Below are 20,038 nucleotides of genomic sequence, written 5' to 3' on the forward strand. Positions count from 1 at the left end.
GAATTTGTAAATTCTCCAAAATTCACATTTCTCCAAGCGAGAGGGAGAGAGGGAGAGAGGGAGAGAGGGAGAGAGGGAGAGAGGGAGAGAGAAACATGGATTGTTAAATGTCTTTTTAAACATAGATTTGGAGAATGAAATAGAGGGTTATAAACTAGTAGCCAACAAAAGCAAGAAAGACTGGAATGTTGGTAACCAACTGCAAGTGCACAATCCAAGCAAAACATCTTGAATTGCTGGTACTGTAATAAATTACAGTTTTCACTTTTGTATTCTGCAAGTGAAAACAGCACTAAGTCAAGCTTGAGGGAAGCAGAGCAAAGGATGACCTTTGCAGTTCACCCGCGCCCGTTACAAGGAGAGGAGCTGCAATGTAGAGAGTAAATAATGAAAAAAACAGAGCCCATGGCTGTGCTGAGGGACAGATCCTTCTCCCATAAAAACAGGGTTCCTGTGTTACYGAAGAGTTAATTGTCAGGTAGCAATAGATGAAAGCCAAAGCGGGCTCTGAGATGGTCTGCTATGGTGGCTGTTATCTCATTTGCTTCCATGGATTAATTTTCCCCTCTTTAACTTTAATTAGATAAAAGTCTAGGGGCAGGAGGTGGCCTGGAGTGCTCAAAGGGCAAGAAGTGGTCAAGAGCTGGTTTCTCTCAAGCTTTGATTAGCCTATTTGATAAGTGATGCTAAGCACCCCAATTGGTTAATGAATGAGGGGTTCCCATGAGGGAAGTGAATGGGAAATTTAGCCTCCTCCACAAGGACAGTGAATATGTAAACTTCTGTCCTTCGGTTAGGTGTCTCACATAGCTAGGAATAAGGGTGATTTATACCCTATCTGGGTCCTGGAGTGTATCTACATTGATTGACTCCCTTGATCTTGACATCAGTCACTGGCTTTCAGAGCAAGGGGGAGCATAGGAGATAATGAAAGCTACATTAAAGAAGGACTCGCCATTTATGTAAACGTTATTCTATCTTCAAAGGCAGAACTGTCTTTCAACAGAAGGGAGATTTATTTCCTACTTGAAAATATTAGGAAGAAAAAGTTGCAATGTATTTAATACTGGACATCTAGCTCTGGCGCCAATTGCTACCTTTGGGTTTTGTATCTTCTGGTTTGACTGTAATTGCATTAAAGTCACATCACATATCATTTAAGCATCCTGGAGCAGATACACTGCATAGAGACATCATCCTTTCCTGGGGGTATTGTAAGAAAGAATGAATAAGTGAAAGGATAAAGAAATTCAGGTTGAAGAATATGCCTAAGAGCAGAAGTATGGAAAAAAATACTTGGAAAGCTCTTGCATAACTATCTATTAAGCATGGGACTTCTCTTTTACATGTAAATCCATGGCAGTAGAAACCAGGACATTTCAATAAAACTAAAATGCACCTCACAAATAGTCCCCTGGTGAATATCACCTACATAATAAGATTTTCTCAGCTGGGTGCCAGCTTCTCCTTGGCTCTCGAATTGGAGGACAGATGTGGGGCACACAGAGGTGGAGGGAGCCTGGCGGGAGGAGGCAGTAACCTTGCTCCTCTCAGCAGGTCACCCACCAGGCTGCCGGCATCAGGAACATCAATTAAAGCAGCGTTTTCCAAAATGCTGGGTGGAAAGGTGATTTGTACAGCTGAGAAACAGGGCCACGTTATCACCCATAGAAGGCTGTGAGGAAAAAAAAAAAAATGCCACAAATTTCTCTTGGCTAAATGGTACTAATTCTGCTACTGAGAAGGTTTACAAAATCATGAGGGCTTTAGGAAAAATGAAGGAAGAGCTGTAACGTACCAAATCCTGCATTAGGGCTGGGGAACTTCCGTTGAAATTAAGTTATCAGTTTAAAACAGACAAAAGAATTCTTTGCACAGCAAGTAGTAAAACTGTGGATTACAGAGGTACTAGCAGGTCCCAGAAGGATTAGACAAATTCATTGACATAAGGTCATAAACAGATACTAAAGGAATTTTGGCAGGGATGTATATCTATCATCTACAAAGTAAAAACTGTGGTTGCTGGGCGGAATACAAGGAGGGTGAATGCCTATATACTCTCATTAAATGACATGTCCTAGTGTCACAGCAGCGACAACTGCCTAGTGGACAATATTGCGCTAGATGAACTGATCTGACACAATAAGGTGTGTATATACATATATACATATATATATGTTCTTATCTCCTTCAATCTAGTTGGGCTGTGTCTAGTCCTTCAGATTTAGCCAAGTATGGGTTTTTTGTTAAGTACATCTTTATTTTCTGTGTAGCTTCAGGGCAGGTCACACTTACACTTTATTTTTCTTAAGCCATGAATTAATACCCAGAAGTCGTGGTTGACAAAACAGGTCTTTTTTCATCTTAATTGTCTCTCTCTCTCAAAAAGTTTTAAATCTGCCTTAAAATACAAAATGCAACAGTTATAGTGCTTAATAAAAGACTGTTGTTAAAGACAGTCTAAAAATGCAATAGTGTTGAAATTAGTTTACAAAACAGAGAATTAATAGTCTAGTATCATTTTATTAAATATATCAATAATTACGCAAGTCAGTAACACTAAGTTAAAAAAATCTGGGGCAACTGCGTATTAACTAATATGCTTTASAGAGAAGATATGCAAATAAAATCTTCAGTTGCTAAGTCTTATATGGAAAGTTTCATAACTAGTAGTCATAACATTTACACTTTAAATGGAATATGATCCTCTGTCTGGAAGAACTGTTCATTAATATGTAACCTGCTGAGCTGGAATACTCCTGTTGTAATGAATAATTTCTTTGCAGAGAAAGAGCAAAAATAATTAGCAAGGAGAGAAGGGAGATTATTTTTCTTCCTCTTCATCTCATACTGAAGATCTTTTTCTCCTATTTAGGACAAAGAATTATAGAATTTCATTGTCTGTGAGATCTGGATTTTAGCACCAGTAACAGGGAACTGAACAGTAACTATGCTAATGAGAATTCCCCAAATTCAATGGTCTTTACAGACATCCCTCTTCTATTGAGACTAAAGGAAACAGAAGGGTTGGCATCCTCCCCAGTCCCAGATGAAATGACATTAAATAAATCATCTAAAAATTAAAAAAGATATATTAAAAGTATAGTCAAAACAACACTCTTCTAAAAAAAAAGGGGRAAAAAAAAGTTCTTGAGATGCATCTGTTCTGCATGGCAGCATTTAGCTACACTTGGCTTTAAGGTTTCAGCTCTTCCATTCCCCACTCTTAAGTAAATTGTAATTACAGGAAAATCAAAAATCCACACCTGACTTTACATTTATACCTGGCATTTCCTTAGGTCTGCAGTGCTGTTTCTGAGAGAATAGAGAATTCAAGAGCAATTCATTGATGGAATTATTGGCTTCTTTTAAAAGAAATTAAAGAAATATGACTTTGGCTCTGTAGCTTTTGACCTACAAGATTACAATCTGTGCTGACAGTCAAACTCTATCTCAGATTATGAGCTCTTAGTGACCAAAAATCTAGAGCCGTAAAGCTATTCCTAAATTGCAGCCCTTAATTTCTCAATACAATGCACAAAAATCCCTCTCACCAGCTATCAGACCATCTACCACATCTAAGAAAATAGTTTAGCATAATATACCCACAAGGCCACAACATTAAATGAGAATCACACATGTGCATAAAACCTGCTGTAGACAAAAACATTGCCTACTGAAAACTGCATTCATACTTTGTCAGGGCATAGCATGTACTCAAGGTGATAAATCATGTCAATATGCCCACTCTTCCTCCCCCAGCTGCACAGTGACTAAATATTTCTACCAACCAAGTCTTTTAAGTCAACCTTTTAAGAATTCCTCTTTCTTAATGCTTTAACATGCATAGAGTCGCAAAATTAAATTACAATATATTTATCTGTTTGGGATCAGTACTGCTTCCTCCTCCTTGTGTTTACTTTCCTTCAGTAGCTGACATCAAAATGTTTTCTGGAATGCTGGCACTAAATAAGTTATGCTTAACTCAATATCTAATACAAATAGCCTCGGGGAAGCTTCAGCATCACAATCATAAAAGCTACAGTTTCTTTTAATAGCTTGCCACACTTTGCTGATATAGTATTTCTCTAATCACCAATCTTTACGTGCCTTCCTGACCTCGAAGCTCTCTGTCCAAATGACTTTGCAGTATCAAAGGCTTGTGTCATTGGAAGACTGAATGGCTTTCATTTTTCTCCCTGAAACTTCCGGTTCCTGGCATCTGTAAAGAATTATTCCAAGTAGTGTTTTGCTGCCTTGCGGCCAGTGCCCTGTAGTGGCCTGACTGATGGAAGTGACTTTTCCCAAAAAAGGTTACTGTGGTCAGCAATGGGCGGGTGTGTGGTTGGGATGGAAGCAGCGCTGCTTTCTCAGCTGATCTAGTTCCACAGCCAGGCTACCACAGACATCGCTGTGTTGCAACAATTCATTGCTGCGCTTTTTTGGGAAATCATCAAATAAATAGACTGCTTGCCATTTTATAATGGAGCATGAAACAAAACCCCTCCCAAATCATCCCATGCTTCAAGAGCCTAGGTATTCAGAGGTTACATAAATAATAATTTAAAGGCCCTTAAAGAAGCAATTGTTGAATGAGAAGCTGGGGGATCACTTAACAGAACTTTGCACAGTACAAACATCGAAGTATCGCAGTAGTTGTGCGGTGATATACATCCACATGGCACTGGCACTTTAAGGAAATTTTTATGGGATGATTGGAGGATCAACCTGCTATTTAGAGAAAAAAATTCTTGGGCCATTTCTACGTCCTGAAATGACCAGTGACTGGATACAGATACTCAGCTATGTGATCTTTATGATTTGTCTCCTCTAAAATCTAATCCCTGTTCTTTGGCCCCTACTTCACCTCTCTCTCTCTCTCTCTCTCTCTCTCTCTCTCTCATTCTCTCTCTCTCTCTCTCTCTGTCCTTTGTCTCTTGCTTTAATTTCTCATATCATTCATTTACTATTTATTTTCATCTTTATATAAATATATAACATGAAATGCAATTGGACCTACATAGGCAATTACTACACTGAAACAAACTAAATGACATTCAGTTTATTTTTATGGGGAAGGAAGACTTTCGTGCTTTTATCTTTCTTTCTTCCTTTTTCTTTTTTGTTCCTTCAGCATTTTTAGTGCTTTAGTAATGTTTTGGATTCATGACTGCAGTCAAGAGTCTTTAGTGCTGAGTATTGAACCCTCACATTGCAAAGGACAAACACCTTGAAATCTCACTAGTTAGGACAGATRAAGTCAGGAGGAGATAAGAGGACACAAAGGCTTAGAGAGGTTAAAAGATTGGTCCAAGCTCTTACAGCTTGTCATAACAGAAGAAAAAATAGGATTTCTGAATTTTAAGAGAGCACATTGAGACAACATTCCTCAGCAATGGCTTAGATACTTAAATTACTTGAATTAAGTTTTAATTCAAGGGATGAATATTAAAACAAAACAACTTTAGAGATCTTAATCTTCCAAAAACAAGACAACTTAACCTAATCCTCACTCGGTGCTTTCAGCCGCTGCTGCAGCTATTTCTGCAGTATGAGTCTGTAACCTTTTCATTAAGGGAAAAGGGGAGGATCCTTTGGCTACATTCCTCCTTGGGAGAGGACTGACACAAAAGCCAAAAAATCTTTCCACAACCAGAGGAAGCTCTCCATAGCCCCTGCCTAGGGCCTCTCTCTTCTTTCTTTTTCATTGAAATATGAATGTTGGGTGAGACAACTCACACCTTTGGTTTAGTGTGCGCAGCAGTCACCCYAGGCTTCCTTTCTTAGTCTGGGGAGAAAACTGGGTGTTTCAAAGAATGGTTCATTCAATGCACTAGCGACAACATCTGGTCCACACTATCATCCCCTCTCTTGTCTTGCTACCTCTGTTACAAGGGTAAAAATAAGGTTCCTATTATGTGAATGGACCACTTGGCCTGATGTTGCCAAGAGCAACCTAGCCATAACCAGTCCCAGAGACTGCCCTTATTATTTTTTTTTTTTCTGAGATTTTTCAATGGTACTAATATCTCAGTTCCTTCAGATCTTATTAGATGGCAGCTCCTCAAAAATATGCGGATTTTTCTTTCTGACATGTGAAGTTGTAGTATGTCAACGTGTAGTATGTTATTTCCAATGTAATAAGATGAGTTTTGCTCTTAGCAATCATTGCATAAGTAGCAAAATTTTGCTGATTTCAAAAGAAAATTTGGCCCTACTAGCTTGCAAATCTTCATGTAACACTTCATTCTGAATGAATACTTTGAATATCCAGACTTTGCTGTCATTACTACTGAAACATAGCTATGAAAGGAAGCTCCAAAACTGTTGTCACACACAAAAGTCAAATACAGGTTAGATAATATAGCAGAGAATGGATTCTTCGAGCTGAAATCTTACTGAATCTAATTTTTCATTTGTTTTAAATTAAATATTAGGACYCTGTCCTGGATATACTCAAAATCAGAAAAGATCTCCAACTGATTAATAAGTTTACATAATATTCACTAGATATTCATAACATGTATTCTATAAAACGTACTGAATTTCAAATTAAAGTATTCCTACAGGAATGCTGCTGTAGGATGGGAAAGGTCATTACAGCTGAAATCCAGGTTAAGAAAAAAATGGCTTTTGCCATTTCTGAGCCTTTACTAAGAACAAGATTGTAGCCTAGCTTGATGCTACAACCCACATAAACAAATATGAAAAACAACTTTGCCTCCTATTTCCAACCATAAAAGAAAAGATTTCTGAATTCTCCATAGGCTGACTGAAAATAAGCAAAAGAAGCCAGGCACCAGCAGTCAGATTCTTACAAAATAAATTGTATCCATGTGTATAGCACATTTCAAAGCCCAAATTCACCTATCCAAATGGCTCCTTGAACTTTTACGTTGAATACTGAAGTTATTCCTAAAATTTTCACTAAAAGTCAACCATAATCTAGTCTTTTTCCTTTTTAAACATCACTATTATGCATTTGGTTGTTTAATTACTTTTGTGTACTGAAAACAGCAAAGAAAAACCCCAAGACCCACAGTTAAAGTAGGAATTTCAAAAAGAAGAGAGGAAAGGAGTTGAGGGGTTCACTGTTTGCAAGCACACCTCTGGACAGTGATAGCCTTCTGGTTGGGTTCCGGACTAAATCTACCACGTCTTAGCATATATYGGAGCCAACTGTGAACTAACCCCATGTTTTTTCCTGGGAAGAAACCATCAAGTACATCCTGTATTTTAGCACACTGTTAGGACACATTTTGATGGCTTGACAGGACAAAACTTTCAKGTGTTCTGTCCATGTTGGTGGCTTTGCAATGGGACCAAGATATCTTTGATGACCCYAGTCCTTTTGAAAATATTTTCTGTGACCAATGACGTTTGTAGGTGTCTTATAATACATGGAGGTAATATGTCAGCTTTCGGGAGCACTCCAGAATAACTCACCTTGGGGTGCTGCTGGTGGGATTTTCGGGAGTAAAGGTGGACATGAAACGCCGTTCCCACTGYGGCTCTATGCACTGCTTTGTGTGTCAGACTTCTCTTTGGCTTTCTCCAAATCCTTACTAGAAGTTGAAAGAAAATGACCCTAAAGATACAAACTCCTTTCTTGCTCTCAGTCTGTCCAGAGCTCTTTAGCCACCATCTTTAAGCTGTGGAGTAGAATTATTTTAAATCATCACTTTCTGATACTTAGCAACTGTGATATCAGATAGATTCCATTGCTCTGACTTCTTTCTTCTACACTTTGCCAAACCAAGCTCAGATGAAAACTTCTGACTGTATCTCTGCTACTATTTGTTGTAATAAGAAATACCAAAGGCCAGAGTGCCCTTATTTCCAGACTAAAACAACTAGTTGGAGTCGTGCAAATATTACTGATGCAATGATTAAAGGGTAGATTTACATTTCAGGATTTCAAACCCCAGTTTGCACCTCAGATTCAGATGCATGAAATTCACCTGCTTTATTTTATTTATAAGCACCCTTTTTTTATAAGCATTATTTTCAGTTTATTTTCATGATATCTTTTTAAGAGTATTGAATGGTACAAGAGAAATGCAGACATATATATGCAAAATGATTGCAGAGGAAGAAAAAAGTCCTGGTGAATCAGCAATGAAAAAAGCAAGAAATGTAGCATGTTATGYAAACACATATGTATTTTTAAAAGAAAAATTACATCCCATGTGACATTAAATAATATGTCTATTTGAAGACAAAAAAAGAAAGCTATGAAGATATTTCCACAAAAAGATTTAGAAGTGAATGAACCAAYTGGCATAAAACAAGCAAGCAAAGACCTGTTTTCAGCATGTTAGTKGCTATAGTTCTGTAACACAGAAAAAAAACTCTCCAAGTCCTAAATTATTTCATTTGTCACAGGCCCCAAATCTAGAACATTTGGGGACAGCTATAATGTTATTTTGAGAGAACACAGGGCCAATGTAATTAGGAATAAAGAGGTAAGAAGCAAGGGGAATTGCCTGCATAACTTCACTTTGCAAAATCCTCCCATGGAGGGTGGCAGGTAGGAAATCTGCATAATAACAAACCTGTCACAAGACAAGGTCAACTAAATGGAACAATTAGAATTAGCATTTGGCTTTGGTTCTTAGGATTCCTGYCCTCCCCTCCCCAGTTTTCCCTAGACATATTTCACAATCAATAGCATAGCTTAAAGTATTTTCCACTTTTTTTTTTTCTTCCTCCTCTTCAAGTTTTGTCTAGCTGCAAATAGACAGTCTTTCCCTTCTTTGTGGACATTGCCCTAAGAAGGAGCCATTGAAATGCCAAACTATCTTCTTGAATAACTCRAGGAAAATCTACTCTCTTTAGTCTCTCTAGAATTACAGCAGTTTAAATAATACACTCTGGCCCCAGATTTACACTGCACAATTAAATTTGAGTGGAGAGGGTGACTCTCTCAACAGACTATCTTTCTTCTGGGAACAGCTAAAAACTCTCAGCTCCAACTATGTCTGCACAGCTCTTATGAGTTGAACAAATAGCAATTTGTTCAAACAATGTTTGATCTTGTTCAAAAAAAATGCTGAAATAAGATTTATTCTATAAAATATACAGATCAGCTCCRAGTTTTATTTCATTATAATGTCCATTTTCCCATCCTTCAGTATGCTTTTCCAGCATTCTTCTCCAGAGAAGCTGAGCACCTGCATCTGACAGAGAAAATACTTTTTATAATTTAAAATATATAGTGTTTGCAAAGGTATCTTTGCATGTGTTTTAATTTGCTACAAATATATTGGAGAAAGGAAGCCTACTGAGGTTTTAATGACACGCAAGTWAATTGTGATCTCTAAAAACTTCAAGGGAGGTAAGTCTAGAAATTCATCAGCTCATGTCTCTGCTGTGAAACAGATAACTGCAGAAAGGGGCAATTTGTACAGAAAAACTGAGGTGCACAATGGCAATACAAAAGGCCTGGAGGAATTTGGGCTTTAGATGCAGTGACCAGTGGAGGCAACAGAGCTGGCAAAACCTCTGTTACATCTCTTCTCTTTGTTCACCATGCAGGYTGTTGATGCTCCCTGCACTGAGTGCATATATATGGGACAGACAGTATCTGCAATAGACATCTCTGTCCTAATGATTTTACATGAATACCTTGTTTGTTAGTATGCAYCAATTGTTCATTAAACAACAGGGTTAGACAAGATTATTTGCTTATACTTTGGCCAAAGTAATTTCCATTTATTTTGCAAATGGGTGTTTGTGTGCTTTGTGTACTTAAAGAACTTATAATAATTCTTGCTATGAACATGTTTGAGAACAGGGAATCATTTATTAGAACAAATGCTGAAAGGAAGCTCCACTTATTATAAGAAAATCTGCAGACTTCAAGATTCTTCTAGGACTGAAGTAGAATCTACTGAAGCATATAGAAAACACAGCTCTTAGCAGGAACTGCTGAATTATTCCTGGAAGTTATTTTTTCCTCTGCATAAAGGCCAAACTAATGGTACTTTACTGAAGGTAAGAGAGAGGAAGTCTACACAAAATACCACCATCATGAGTTGCCAACGCTGCTATAGAATGCAATCATTTCCTAGAACAAAGGAATAGTAAGGACAGATTTTTTTCCATTAATAAAATCAATTTAGTCAACTGACAATCTAATTGAATGGCTACTGGAAAACTAATAAGATTAAATGATTGTAACAAATATATGCTAAAAAGGTTATATTGACTATTTACTCAGTACATCAAAGAAAAATAAGGAAACATTTACTGCACTGGAAGTTAGGCAAGAAGCAGACATTTTCCCATTAATTTCTTCTCTATTCTTTTTTTCTGGAAAGCACCAAATAGCTTCAGAAAAATCTTGTGGTATTTTTATTAAAAGTAGTAAAATAACTAGAATATTTCATGTAAAATAACTAGAAAATAACTAGAATCTAGTAAAATAACTAGAATCTTTCAAGAAATTAAGAAAAAATGAGAAACAAAAAAATCCTACCACAACACACAACACGTTCATACACTTCTTCACTCCCCTCCACTGTACCCCCAATTATTTATTTATTTAAAGTTTCTGGGAGATCAGAAAAGGAGGAAAAGATTCAGACAGGAAGGCAAGTTTTGAAGGAGGTGCCGCATTTACTTTGGATGTATGCTGCATGCACCACAGAGTCAGCATTTTAGTAGAAGTGACAAAAGTCAAGTACCTGCCAATGTCAGGAATGGAGAAGACAGAGCCTACAGGAATGGGAAYTATCAAATAAAACCAGCAGCTCAATACCTTTGGAATTTCCCTCCAGCAGAAAGTTCTCCGTCTTTAGRGTCCACCTCACTTTCACTTCCAGATGCTGGTTCCCATTATTCCCCTCCTTGTAATCACTGTGTGCTTCAACATAGTCACTGCCTGACTCCTTTTCCTTCCTAAAGGCTTCTCCGTAAACATTAGGCTGGCATGGCCCTCGTTAAAGGTCTTTAGAGGCTCAACTTTTTGGAAGCTCCCTGTCCAAGAGGGAACTTTCACTGCCTCTCTTTTAGGCCACAGGTCAGCAACCTACTCACCTCCCAGGGCAATAGTAAGAGGTGCAGTCCTGACCCCACCATTACATCCTACAACCAGAGGCAAGGGCTACGACCTCAGCCCTGACCTATGCATCTGATCACAAAACCCAACACAGGAAATGTGTCTTCTCTCACGTAACTTGACAAAGGAGCACACCCTCGTCATCCCATCATTAGTCTTTCCTCTTCCCCTCTACCTTGACCCACTACTAAAATGCCATAATTTTTGTATAATGCCTTCTTTTGTCTGAAAGGTGCTCCTGCCCTAGAAGGAAAGGGTGGAAGGAAAAGGGCAAAGAGTTCCAAAGTCTCARCCTTTCTGCTCCTGGAACTAAGGGAAACAAGGGTGACGAGCACATCCTGAGCAGTCACCAAATGCAATTACCCATACCTCGACAGCAGCCTTTCCACAGTCCTGGGGGAGGCAAGGAGAGGAAGATGGTACAGTATTGTTTTGTTGTACACAAAACCTGCTGCACAAGGCAAGAGATAATTTGTCTAGGAATATAGGCAATACTTTTCTGTGCCTTTTATATCCTTATTTTATACTCACATCCAAAAAGTCAGTTAAGACTTGCTCTGTTTCAGTTTTCCAGGCAATTATGCAATCCTTGGATTACAGCAAAAGGAGACCCAATTCTACAGAAGACCTGATCGTTTGTGACCCATTACACAGAAATGCCTCATGACCAAATGTCTTATTGCTTCCGTCCGCTCTTCCTATAAACCCTTATTCTTGCCCTATTAGTCTGCTCATGTCCATAGTTATTATTTAATTTCCATAAAATATTGATTCTGACATAGCAGATGAGCATATATTTCAGATAGCATTACTGAATTTAAGTTTTAGAGAAAATGATTACCATTGAAATTTGTCTCTCTATAMATGATTTTGTGAAAAAATAGTAGAAGTAGGTTTTATTGATTATCTGTTTTCTCCAAGTGACAGAACAACTTAAAAAAAGTCCTCTTGAAATATTTATTTTTAGAAAAGTCTCAGAAGTCTTTAGCATGTATTTTAGGTTACATTCTTGCATTTCCACATTCACACACAAATATTTTCAGACCTCATACCTCCATTTGCTCAGTTCTTGAAGGCAACCCTTTGTGGATTTGTTTCAGGACTATGCACAAAACTGCCTTTTTTTTTTTTTTTTTTTTAAAAACACTGAACTCCTGGGTTAAAAGACCTCCTTCTTCTGCTTACCTAGATCCCATCACTCATCCCATCCTATCACTCCTTGTTTAGGAATTTATTACCTTTTGTTTTTTTCTTCCCCTTACAGGGATAACCAAGGTCAATTCTATTAAAATTTTCATGAAGTCTGTGGTTTCTGGAGCACTACCTTTCTGCTCTGTAAGAATTTCCTTGTTGCTCAGGATTTCTGGTTGAAGCAAATTTTCCACGATGAAGTTTTGGTCACAGACAGTTATTACAGGTGCCTAGCAAACAAAGCAGGGCTGAGCTTTGTTTGCTGCAAATACAAGCTGTTTTGCTGGACACCAGTGATGGCTTAGGTAGCCCATGTGTGCATTCAGTTAGCACGGTAGTGGAAAGGAAGGCAAGAAGAGATATTGCAGAGGAAAAGAAAGATTAAAAAAAAAAAAAAACGCACAACGTTTTCTGCTTATGCACTGCTGCGAGGGTCTTAAAGAGGCAGAAAGAAGATGACTTCCAAAATAAGCCACTAGAAAAGTCAAGATAGCAGAAGCATCATAAACAGCCTTCTGAAGGAGGAGCTGGAAGAAGTGTTTGGGGGGGCTGGAGGTCTTCCTAGTACAAAGTTTTTGTTTTCAACCTTATTCAACATAGGGCAAAGCATCGTGCAGCAGATAAATATCTTTTCAGTAAAATGTGGTCTTTTGTGCAATTTTCAGAAAGCAATGTGAACATTCTAGAAGTAACCAAAGAAAAGACCCCAAAGATAGGCCTCAAGAGAAAAAGTCCAGCCTTTAAGCCAATRTCATTGTTGTTTTCTCTTGTAAGATTAGTATCACTGAAGAATTTTAGGGAAGGCATAAACAGATAATATATGAATGAAAAATACATAGAGGTGCATCCAACCTTGGATGCAAATACATGGTAGTCCGCTACATATTAATCTCACTGATAGGAAAAGTAAATAGTGGATTGTTTAAGAGAATTCTATCACTATGCAAAAAGTGTACATAAATTTTGTAGACAATTATTATAGTTGTAGTACGGTCCATAGTAGATATTTATTTACTTATTTACTTATTTATTAAGATTTACTTATTACTTTATTAAGATTTACTTATTTACTTATTTATTAAAATTGATTTAACAATGATCAAGCTAAATATCAGCATAACCAACAGAGAAAAAACGAAACAGACTATCAGAAGAGGATAGAAAAATAGTAAGTCACAGATTTTTTTCCTCTGTGCAAGACAAAGTAACTCAAAGGAACAACAACTCATAGAAAATTCCACTGTTCTTTGTCATTCAGTACAGATYCACATGAATACATTTGCACATTATCCATAGATATATCCATTAGATATAACTAGTTGTCAGGAGAATGCTCAGAACATACAAAACATCAAGCACCAAAATGTCAGAAAAAAAATTCTCGACAAAAGGAGCATTCTCACCAACCCAAACTGATTCCTACTAAACAGCCCTCACAGTAACACTAAGGAAATAACAAATATTTACCTTCCACCTCTCTAGAAAACTCATCTTCTTTTCAAATACTCATTCTAAGACTCCTCTTCAAAATAACTACTGAAAGACCTGAACCAGTTCCTAAGGAAGAGGATAAATGAATCTCAACTAGGGTTGGTAGATGAGGCTCTAATTGCCTGCCTCTACTAATGAGCTAATCTCAAGCACCTGGAAGTAGCAGACTCCATGCAGGGCAGGCAGGGCTTAGGTTACCAAAAAAATGCTCCAAATACATTCACACAAATCACTAATCCTGCAGATGTGTAAATACTCCCTTTTTCATATTGCTGGAGAGATGGACATGTGTTTGTAGTGCTGCTGCACATAAAACCTGAAGATGAATTCATTGTATTGTGTTAATCTCTTCCAGAGACCAGGTGGGCATTTGGAAGCCAGATAAGTGTGATGGTTATTCACATTACTCTTTGCATTAATCCCCTTTTCTGCATGATAGTGAGTATCTCAAGCATTCACGGTGTAAATATCTAAGTGGCTGTAAAAAATATGTATGGATGTCTGTTGTCTTTAAAATGAAACCTTATCAGGAGTTTAAACTAAAATGTTGAACAAGGCCAAACTTTGGTGATATCTAGAGATTTAAAATTATTTTTTGAAAGGTCTGGAAATTGCTAGAGGAAGTACATCAGCCCCAGTATAACCCCTGTGAGGCAAACTACTACAGTTTTAGGAAATTTTAAAAGATATTCATTGGTAAACTGTTCTCTGTGACCTCAGAAATCAAATCAGGTGTCATTCAGCTTCCAACCTTACTCATATTTCTTCTTCTCTCTGGACAGATTACGCTGATAAGCATATGCCGAGTTCTATGTATGTAACTGGTTTCATTTGATGGGAAGAACAATATAAAGAAAAAACACTTTAGTAGAGAAATACAGAGGAACACACTCTCTTCTTGGTCTTTGACAAATTACTAAATAAAATAACTGTCTGGCTCTTGATGAAGTTCATGAAGTTGAGCAAGTAACATTAAAAGATATTATTCTAGTTTGTTTATATGCCTCAATATAGGGACACAGAATATGTAGTCAAAAGCACCTAATCTTTTCATATGCTTGTAAGGTGTAAGAACATCTTTTTTTTTCTGAACATGATTCTTTATGAATTATCCACTACATTTCATAGTGAGACCAGACACCAGAAAATATCAGATAAATCACTTATATTGACTGTTTCATATCAGAGACCTGAATAGACTAAATTTTAGTTAATAATTGAACAACAGTTAGCTTATGGCTACACTGAAGTTTATGGACACGTGAAAACAAGTTTGGAAAGTAAAAAAATGCAGAAAAGATATCTCTAAAGGCTCTGTGCTCATAGTCGAACAACATCAAGGAAAGTCCAAACAGGAACATCTGCACATGGTGCAAATCCCTTCAAATTCAAGTCTCCCTGACTGAGAGCCAAATTTCCAAACAGATTTCCTTAATAATATTTAATTAATACTATTGAATACAAACTGCCAAATCATACTGAGACAAGATACACTATCTCAAAGAGCATTCAAATCAGAAGCAACCCCTTTGGTTTTCTACACTCTAGTAATTAGTTAAAAAGTAGACTCAATTAACTAGCATTAGTGCAAACACTAAAAAACAATAGCAGAAGTCCTTTGGATAGAAGAACTACACAGATACTGTCTATTTAAATAATGCGACCATTAATGCAACCTCTGAGACTGAGGAGAGCAGCAGGAATAATGACTGCTCTGCTGATTTAATAGGTGRGTCAAGCTCTGTGTGATGAGGGAAAGCTCCAGCAGGTAGGAGTATTACTTCATCCAAATTACTGAGCTAAACTCATTGCTTTGGAAAAGTGGTTAGGAGCTGGTGACAACGCTGCTGTTACTGTGTGACCGTACAATGTAGACAGCAATGGTGCCACGGAGGGCAAAATACCTCTTGGGGCTTTGCTTTCAAGCACTAAGATGAAGAAAACAAATGCTGAATGCTCACCAAGGGATTTATTTACCTTTGTTCTCYGTGGGCAGAATATCACACATGATAATATGCATCCATAATTAATTCTTCACATCGCCTCTCCACTTGCATGCATCTGCAACAAAGATTATGAGAGATGTGCACACCTAGATGCTCAAAAAAATGTGCCCCTGAAAATTTACTGCAATTAAAACCATGAGTGAAACAAAATAAAAGCAGTAAGGCACTTAGGAAGGAATCCTATTYTACGTTATGTTCATAGGGAAGGGGTTATACAGCCTTTCTCAGATACCTCCAAATAATTCCTGGCATACATAATAGCTTCCTGTCAGCATACATCAACCAAAAATAATACTAAAAAAAAAGGGGGTACTGTATTGAAGAAAGGGAAACAGTTCATGACTTCAGACCACTTCTTGTAAAACCTATTTTTGCTTACTTATATATTTTTTCTATATTTAGTGACTTAAGGTCACTTTAGTGACAAAGTCCCAGGTGGTTTACCCTTCCCATGACCTCCAGTCTTTTCACCAAAGAGGAGGTATTAACATGAGTTTTGAGGTTGCCTTCTGAAGCATTTGTTCCTGTTTTAGCTGTTACTGATGAGCACACATTTTCATGGAAACTTCTTTTTTGGGTTTTTTTTTTTTTTTTTGGTACGGGGAATAGACCTTCCCACTTCCCCCAGACTCTGTGCTCATTCTGAAACTTGTGAGGATCTGGGGTACAACCCAAATGCTCTCAATTGCTTTCCAACGTAGTGTGAGCTCTGCTTCACCTCTCTGCTTCCCCTCATGGGGCTAGCCAGGCCCTCAGCAGCTTAACCTGCTGTCTTTAACAGGACCATATGGCGCTACTAAATGTTATTGGGTTCAGGAAATAAAATAAATCCATACATCCCTGAATACACACTAAGCCCTGGTAAAGATAAATGAAGTTTGTATTTCAAAGATCAAGGTCTGAATCTTGGCTTAAATTGGAGTGTGAACTAGTTAGAAAATATCTAAAGTTTGCATTCACATTCTGATTTGGTTCTATATCCATAGGTGCAAAATAGAAAAAAAAAATGAAGGTGGGGTGGTAGAAGAAGTTTGAGAACCAATCCTACCCTAGGGAGTGAATGAATGCCAAAGCTCCTATTGATTTCAGTAAGGCCAGAGTTTCAGCTTTTTTCATGTCASCAAAAATTGTCATTTGTTGACAAACAAAATARAGGATAAAATCTGCCTTTCTACTCTGCCTTAATCTTTTTCACACCTGCCTACTTTTCATTAAAGTGTTTGGCACTGCCAAACAGCAGCTATGACAAAAAAAAATGTTCCCTAATTGGAATCTCAAGCAACCATTCCTGAATTTCTAAATGACCTGTAACAACTTACATGCAAAATATTCCTGTTTTTCAGGCAGCTCTAGGAAGACTGTGGTGAGTCTTCTGTAGAAATTTGCCTSCACTTGCTCAGCAAATTAGGTTCTGAGTTAAAAGGACATTGCTCTTAGCCTTCAGTATTACAGGATTTTTTTTTTTTCTAATTTTCATTTATCTGTGTGCCATGACAATGCACGTTATAACATATTCTGTATTCAAAAAACAACTTTGGTCTTTTATAAATGCCTGTGTGCAAAGCTGCCTCTTCCTCTGTCAGGAGAACTGACAGGTTGCCTGCCATCACCTATTCTCTTGAAAAATCAGCAGCCCACACTGTCAGTGTGAAAACATCTGTTGAATGGATTTATTGACTAGGTCTTAGGTGCATTTTTTTCACACTGTTTATTACAGCCCTGACCTAATGAACTTAATTTGTTGACATGTTTCCCTCAGTGTCTTACTTGATCCCTTCTCACATTTCTTTCTACTGTGCTGTTTTCTTGGCAACAGCAGTTCCTGGCCCATCGGCGTGTCCACCAGTTGCAAATCTACCAGGCTCAGATGGCTACAGTTGGCATGGCAGGATTAGATAAACATCGGCCTGTTTCCAGGACCCCGTCTTCCCCTGCTGATTCCACATTACCTCACCCAGCAATGGACCAGCCTGGCCAACATGTCTACACRACTGGTAGGATTCCCTGAAGACTGCTTTTAATAGGCAAGGCAAATGTGTTTGTTCATGTAGGATCAACTGATTTAAATGCCTTGAATACCTCCTACAGCAATACATTCATTTTTAGCCTCACTGGTTCCTGGTTTTATGACACTGTGTTGGCATCAAGTCAGCTGGTGCAACTGATAAATCACAGGGTTAATATTCACACAGTCATAAATTATTATCATTGACTGGCTCTGGCAATACAGCAACAGGTGCATTTTTGTTGCCTTTAAGTCATTTGTAGCTTTTTCTATCATTTCTCTGTCCTCTGGCTCTTTTCTCTATGTTCTTGCTTCCTGTTTTGTAAAGAGACCACCAATAAGTTGAAGAAAGACCACCAATAAGTTGAAGAAAGGCCTCCAGTAAGTAGTGAAACTGTGGTATAATCCTCAACATCTTCATTTGACAAGTCAGTCCACACTACAAGGTTGTTTTTAACTATAGCAAAAGCCAAAGCTGTAGCACAGAATGGAAGGTGATAGCAACTATAACAGGTCTCTCAGCAGTTGTAAAAAAGCTCTACAGAAGAAAGTTTTCCTGGTCAGGCACACAGGTAGTCCAATTACCTAGGAAGCATCACATATAGGTATCATCCATTTTGCCCAAAGCAGAATGATTAGGACCCCAAAAACCTTCACTGAAAGCAAGGATGACCACCAAATACCTTTCTTCTTATAGGTAATCTAACTTTCTAAAAGGTCTAACAATTTAACAGCATGCATTTCAGCACGATATTGCAGCATGGTTTTGCTTTGTGCACAAGAAAAAGGGAGTGGCAGTACCAGAAATATTGTTTATTCAGRTTGCTGCCATAAGTATTAATTTCTTCACACTGCTTGGAAGAACTTGCCTTGTTCTACAAGCTTATAATTCTTGAGACCAAGTCTTTAATGGGCACCATATTTGTCAGTGTACTCTACAACTCTCTCGTCCCATCTCTGTGTGCAGAATGTGGACTTTGAAAACAGTAATTATTTTACATTTGTTATTTCAAATAAGAAAATGTACAAGAAAAAATGATGGCCTTAAAACATCGAAAATAAGTGGGTGAACGAATGCAGCTGACATTCAGCTTCTTTCCCATGTGCTCACAGATTCAGTCCCTCCTTGCTTCTGCATCTCCCCTAGCTCTTTTTTAGTTCTTCTCCCTTTTATCTCCTTTATGCAGTGGGTGAGGAAGACACTGCAGCACTGTAGCTGCTCCCAAGCTGTGTGTATGCTTGCTGGCCAGCTGGTAACTTTGGTTGCCCAGTCTGCAGGTCCAACACAACACTCAGTCACTGCACTCATGAGAGAACCTTTCCTTTCTCCTCAGAGAAATTTCTCATATTTGTCCTCTCTCTAGGAATTAATAGAACTATCTATTTCTTTTTCTGTTTACTTCTGTTATCACTGCAGCTACGTGTATTGAAAATAGATCTATTTTTGATTGTGTGAGATGATCATCTATGGTGTAATAATGCTCAGAAACCTTGAAATAGAGATTCTGTGAGCTATGTTAGATGTATATATTAAGGCATTATTTTTTGCATGTTTTTTTTTTCTGTGTCTGGACAGTGCTCAGTCATCTGTTGATTAGTTAGTGGTTAGAAAGATAGGACACAGACCCAGGTTTTATTTATTCCTGTTCAGTCTTTCCAACATCCTGTGATATGAAAACCCTGGTCTGATCTCCAAACTGATATGTCCTGAGATGGACAAGAGACCTCTGGCTGTCCCTTCCATCCTGAATTATTCTGTGATTCTATGCTTCACTTCCTTAAAAGAGCACGAAATGCAGCAAGCCTTTACCCACAAGAGCAAGAGCTGCTACATTATCCAACATTTTTAAAAAAAATAGAATGAAGAATTTGGGTGGGGAGAGAGGAAAATCTAGTAGCGCATAAAGTGAGGCCAAATTGAGGCCTTACAAATTACTGTATAAAAGAAAAAAAAAAAAATAAAAGAACCCTTCCCTGTCTTAAATTATTCCCTATTATTTATTTTTCTATTTAAAGATAATATATTCTTGGAATAGAAAAATGCAGGAGGAAAACTGTTGTGACAGAGTATTACACCAGGATCAAAGTGAGCCTTTATTTTTGCAAATCTTGAGAAAAATGTGACCAAATCTTGAGCTAGATATCTGAAGGGAATCATAATGATGATGATTATGAGAGGTAGGTAGTATATATTGAACACAATGAGTTAAAGATGGAAAAGAATATAAGATGTTCTTAATGTTCATTCAGAATATTTATAGAGGATTTGCTATTATTTAGTTT

General features: G+C 37.7%; 1 protein-coding gene across 1 annotated transcript in view; it reads left to right on the plus strand.

Moving 5' to 3' along the window:
- HDAC9 (histone deacetylase 9) overlaps positions 1 to 20,038 on the plus strand; it is a 324,682-nt gene that overhangs the window by 258,401 nt on the left and 46,243 nt on the right. Inside the window, exon 14 of the mRNA XM_026044923.1 lies at positions 17,567 to 17,744. Within this exon, the coding sequence (XP_025900708.1) occupies positions 17,567 to 17,744 (178 nt within the window). The remainder of the gene's footprint in view (positions 1 to 17,566; positions 17,745 to 20,038) is intronic.

Source organism: Nothoprocta perdicaria, unplaced genomic scaffold (genome assembly GCF_003342845.1).
Source record: "Nothoprocta perdicaria isolate Ctin4 unplaced genomic scaffold, notPer1 scaffold_106, whole genome shotgun sequence".
Taxonomy (NCBI): Eukaryota; Metazoa; Chordata; class Aves; order Tinamiformes; family Tinamidae; genus Nothoprocta; species Nothoprocta perdicaria.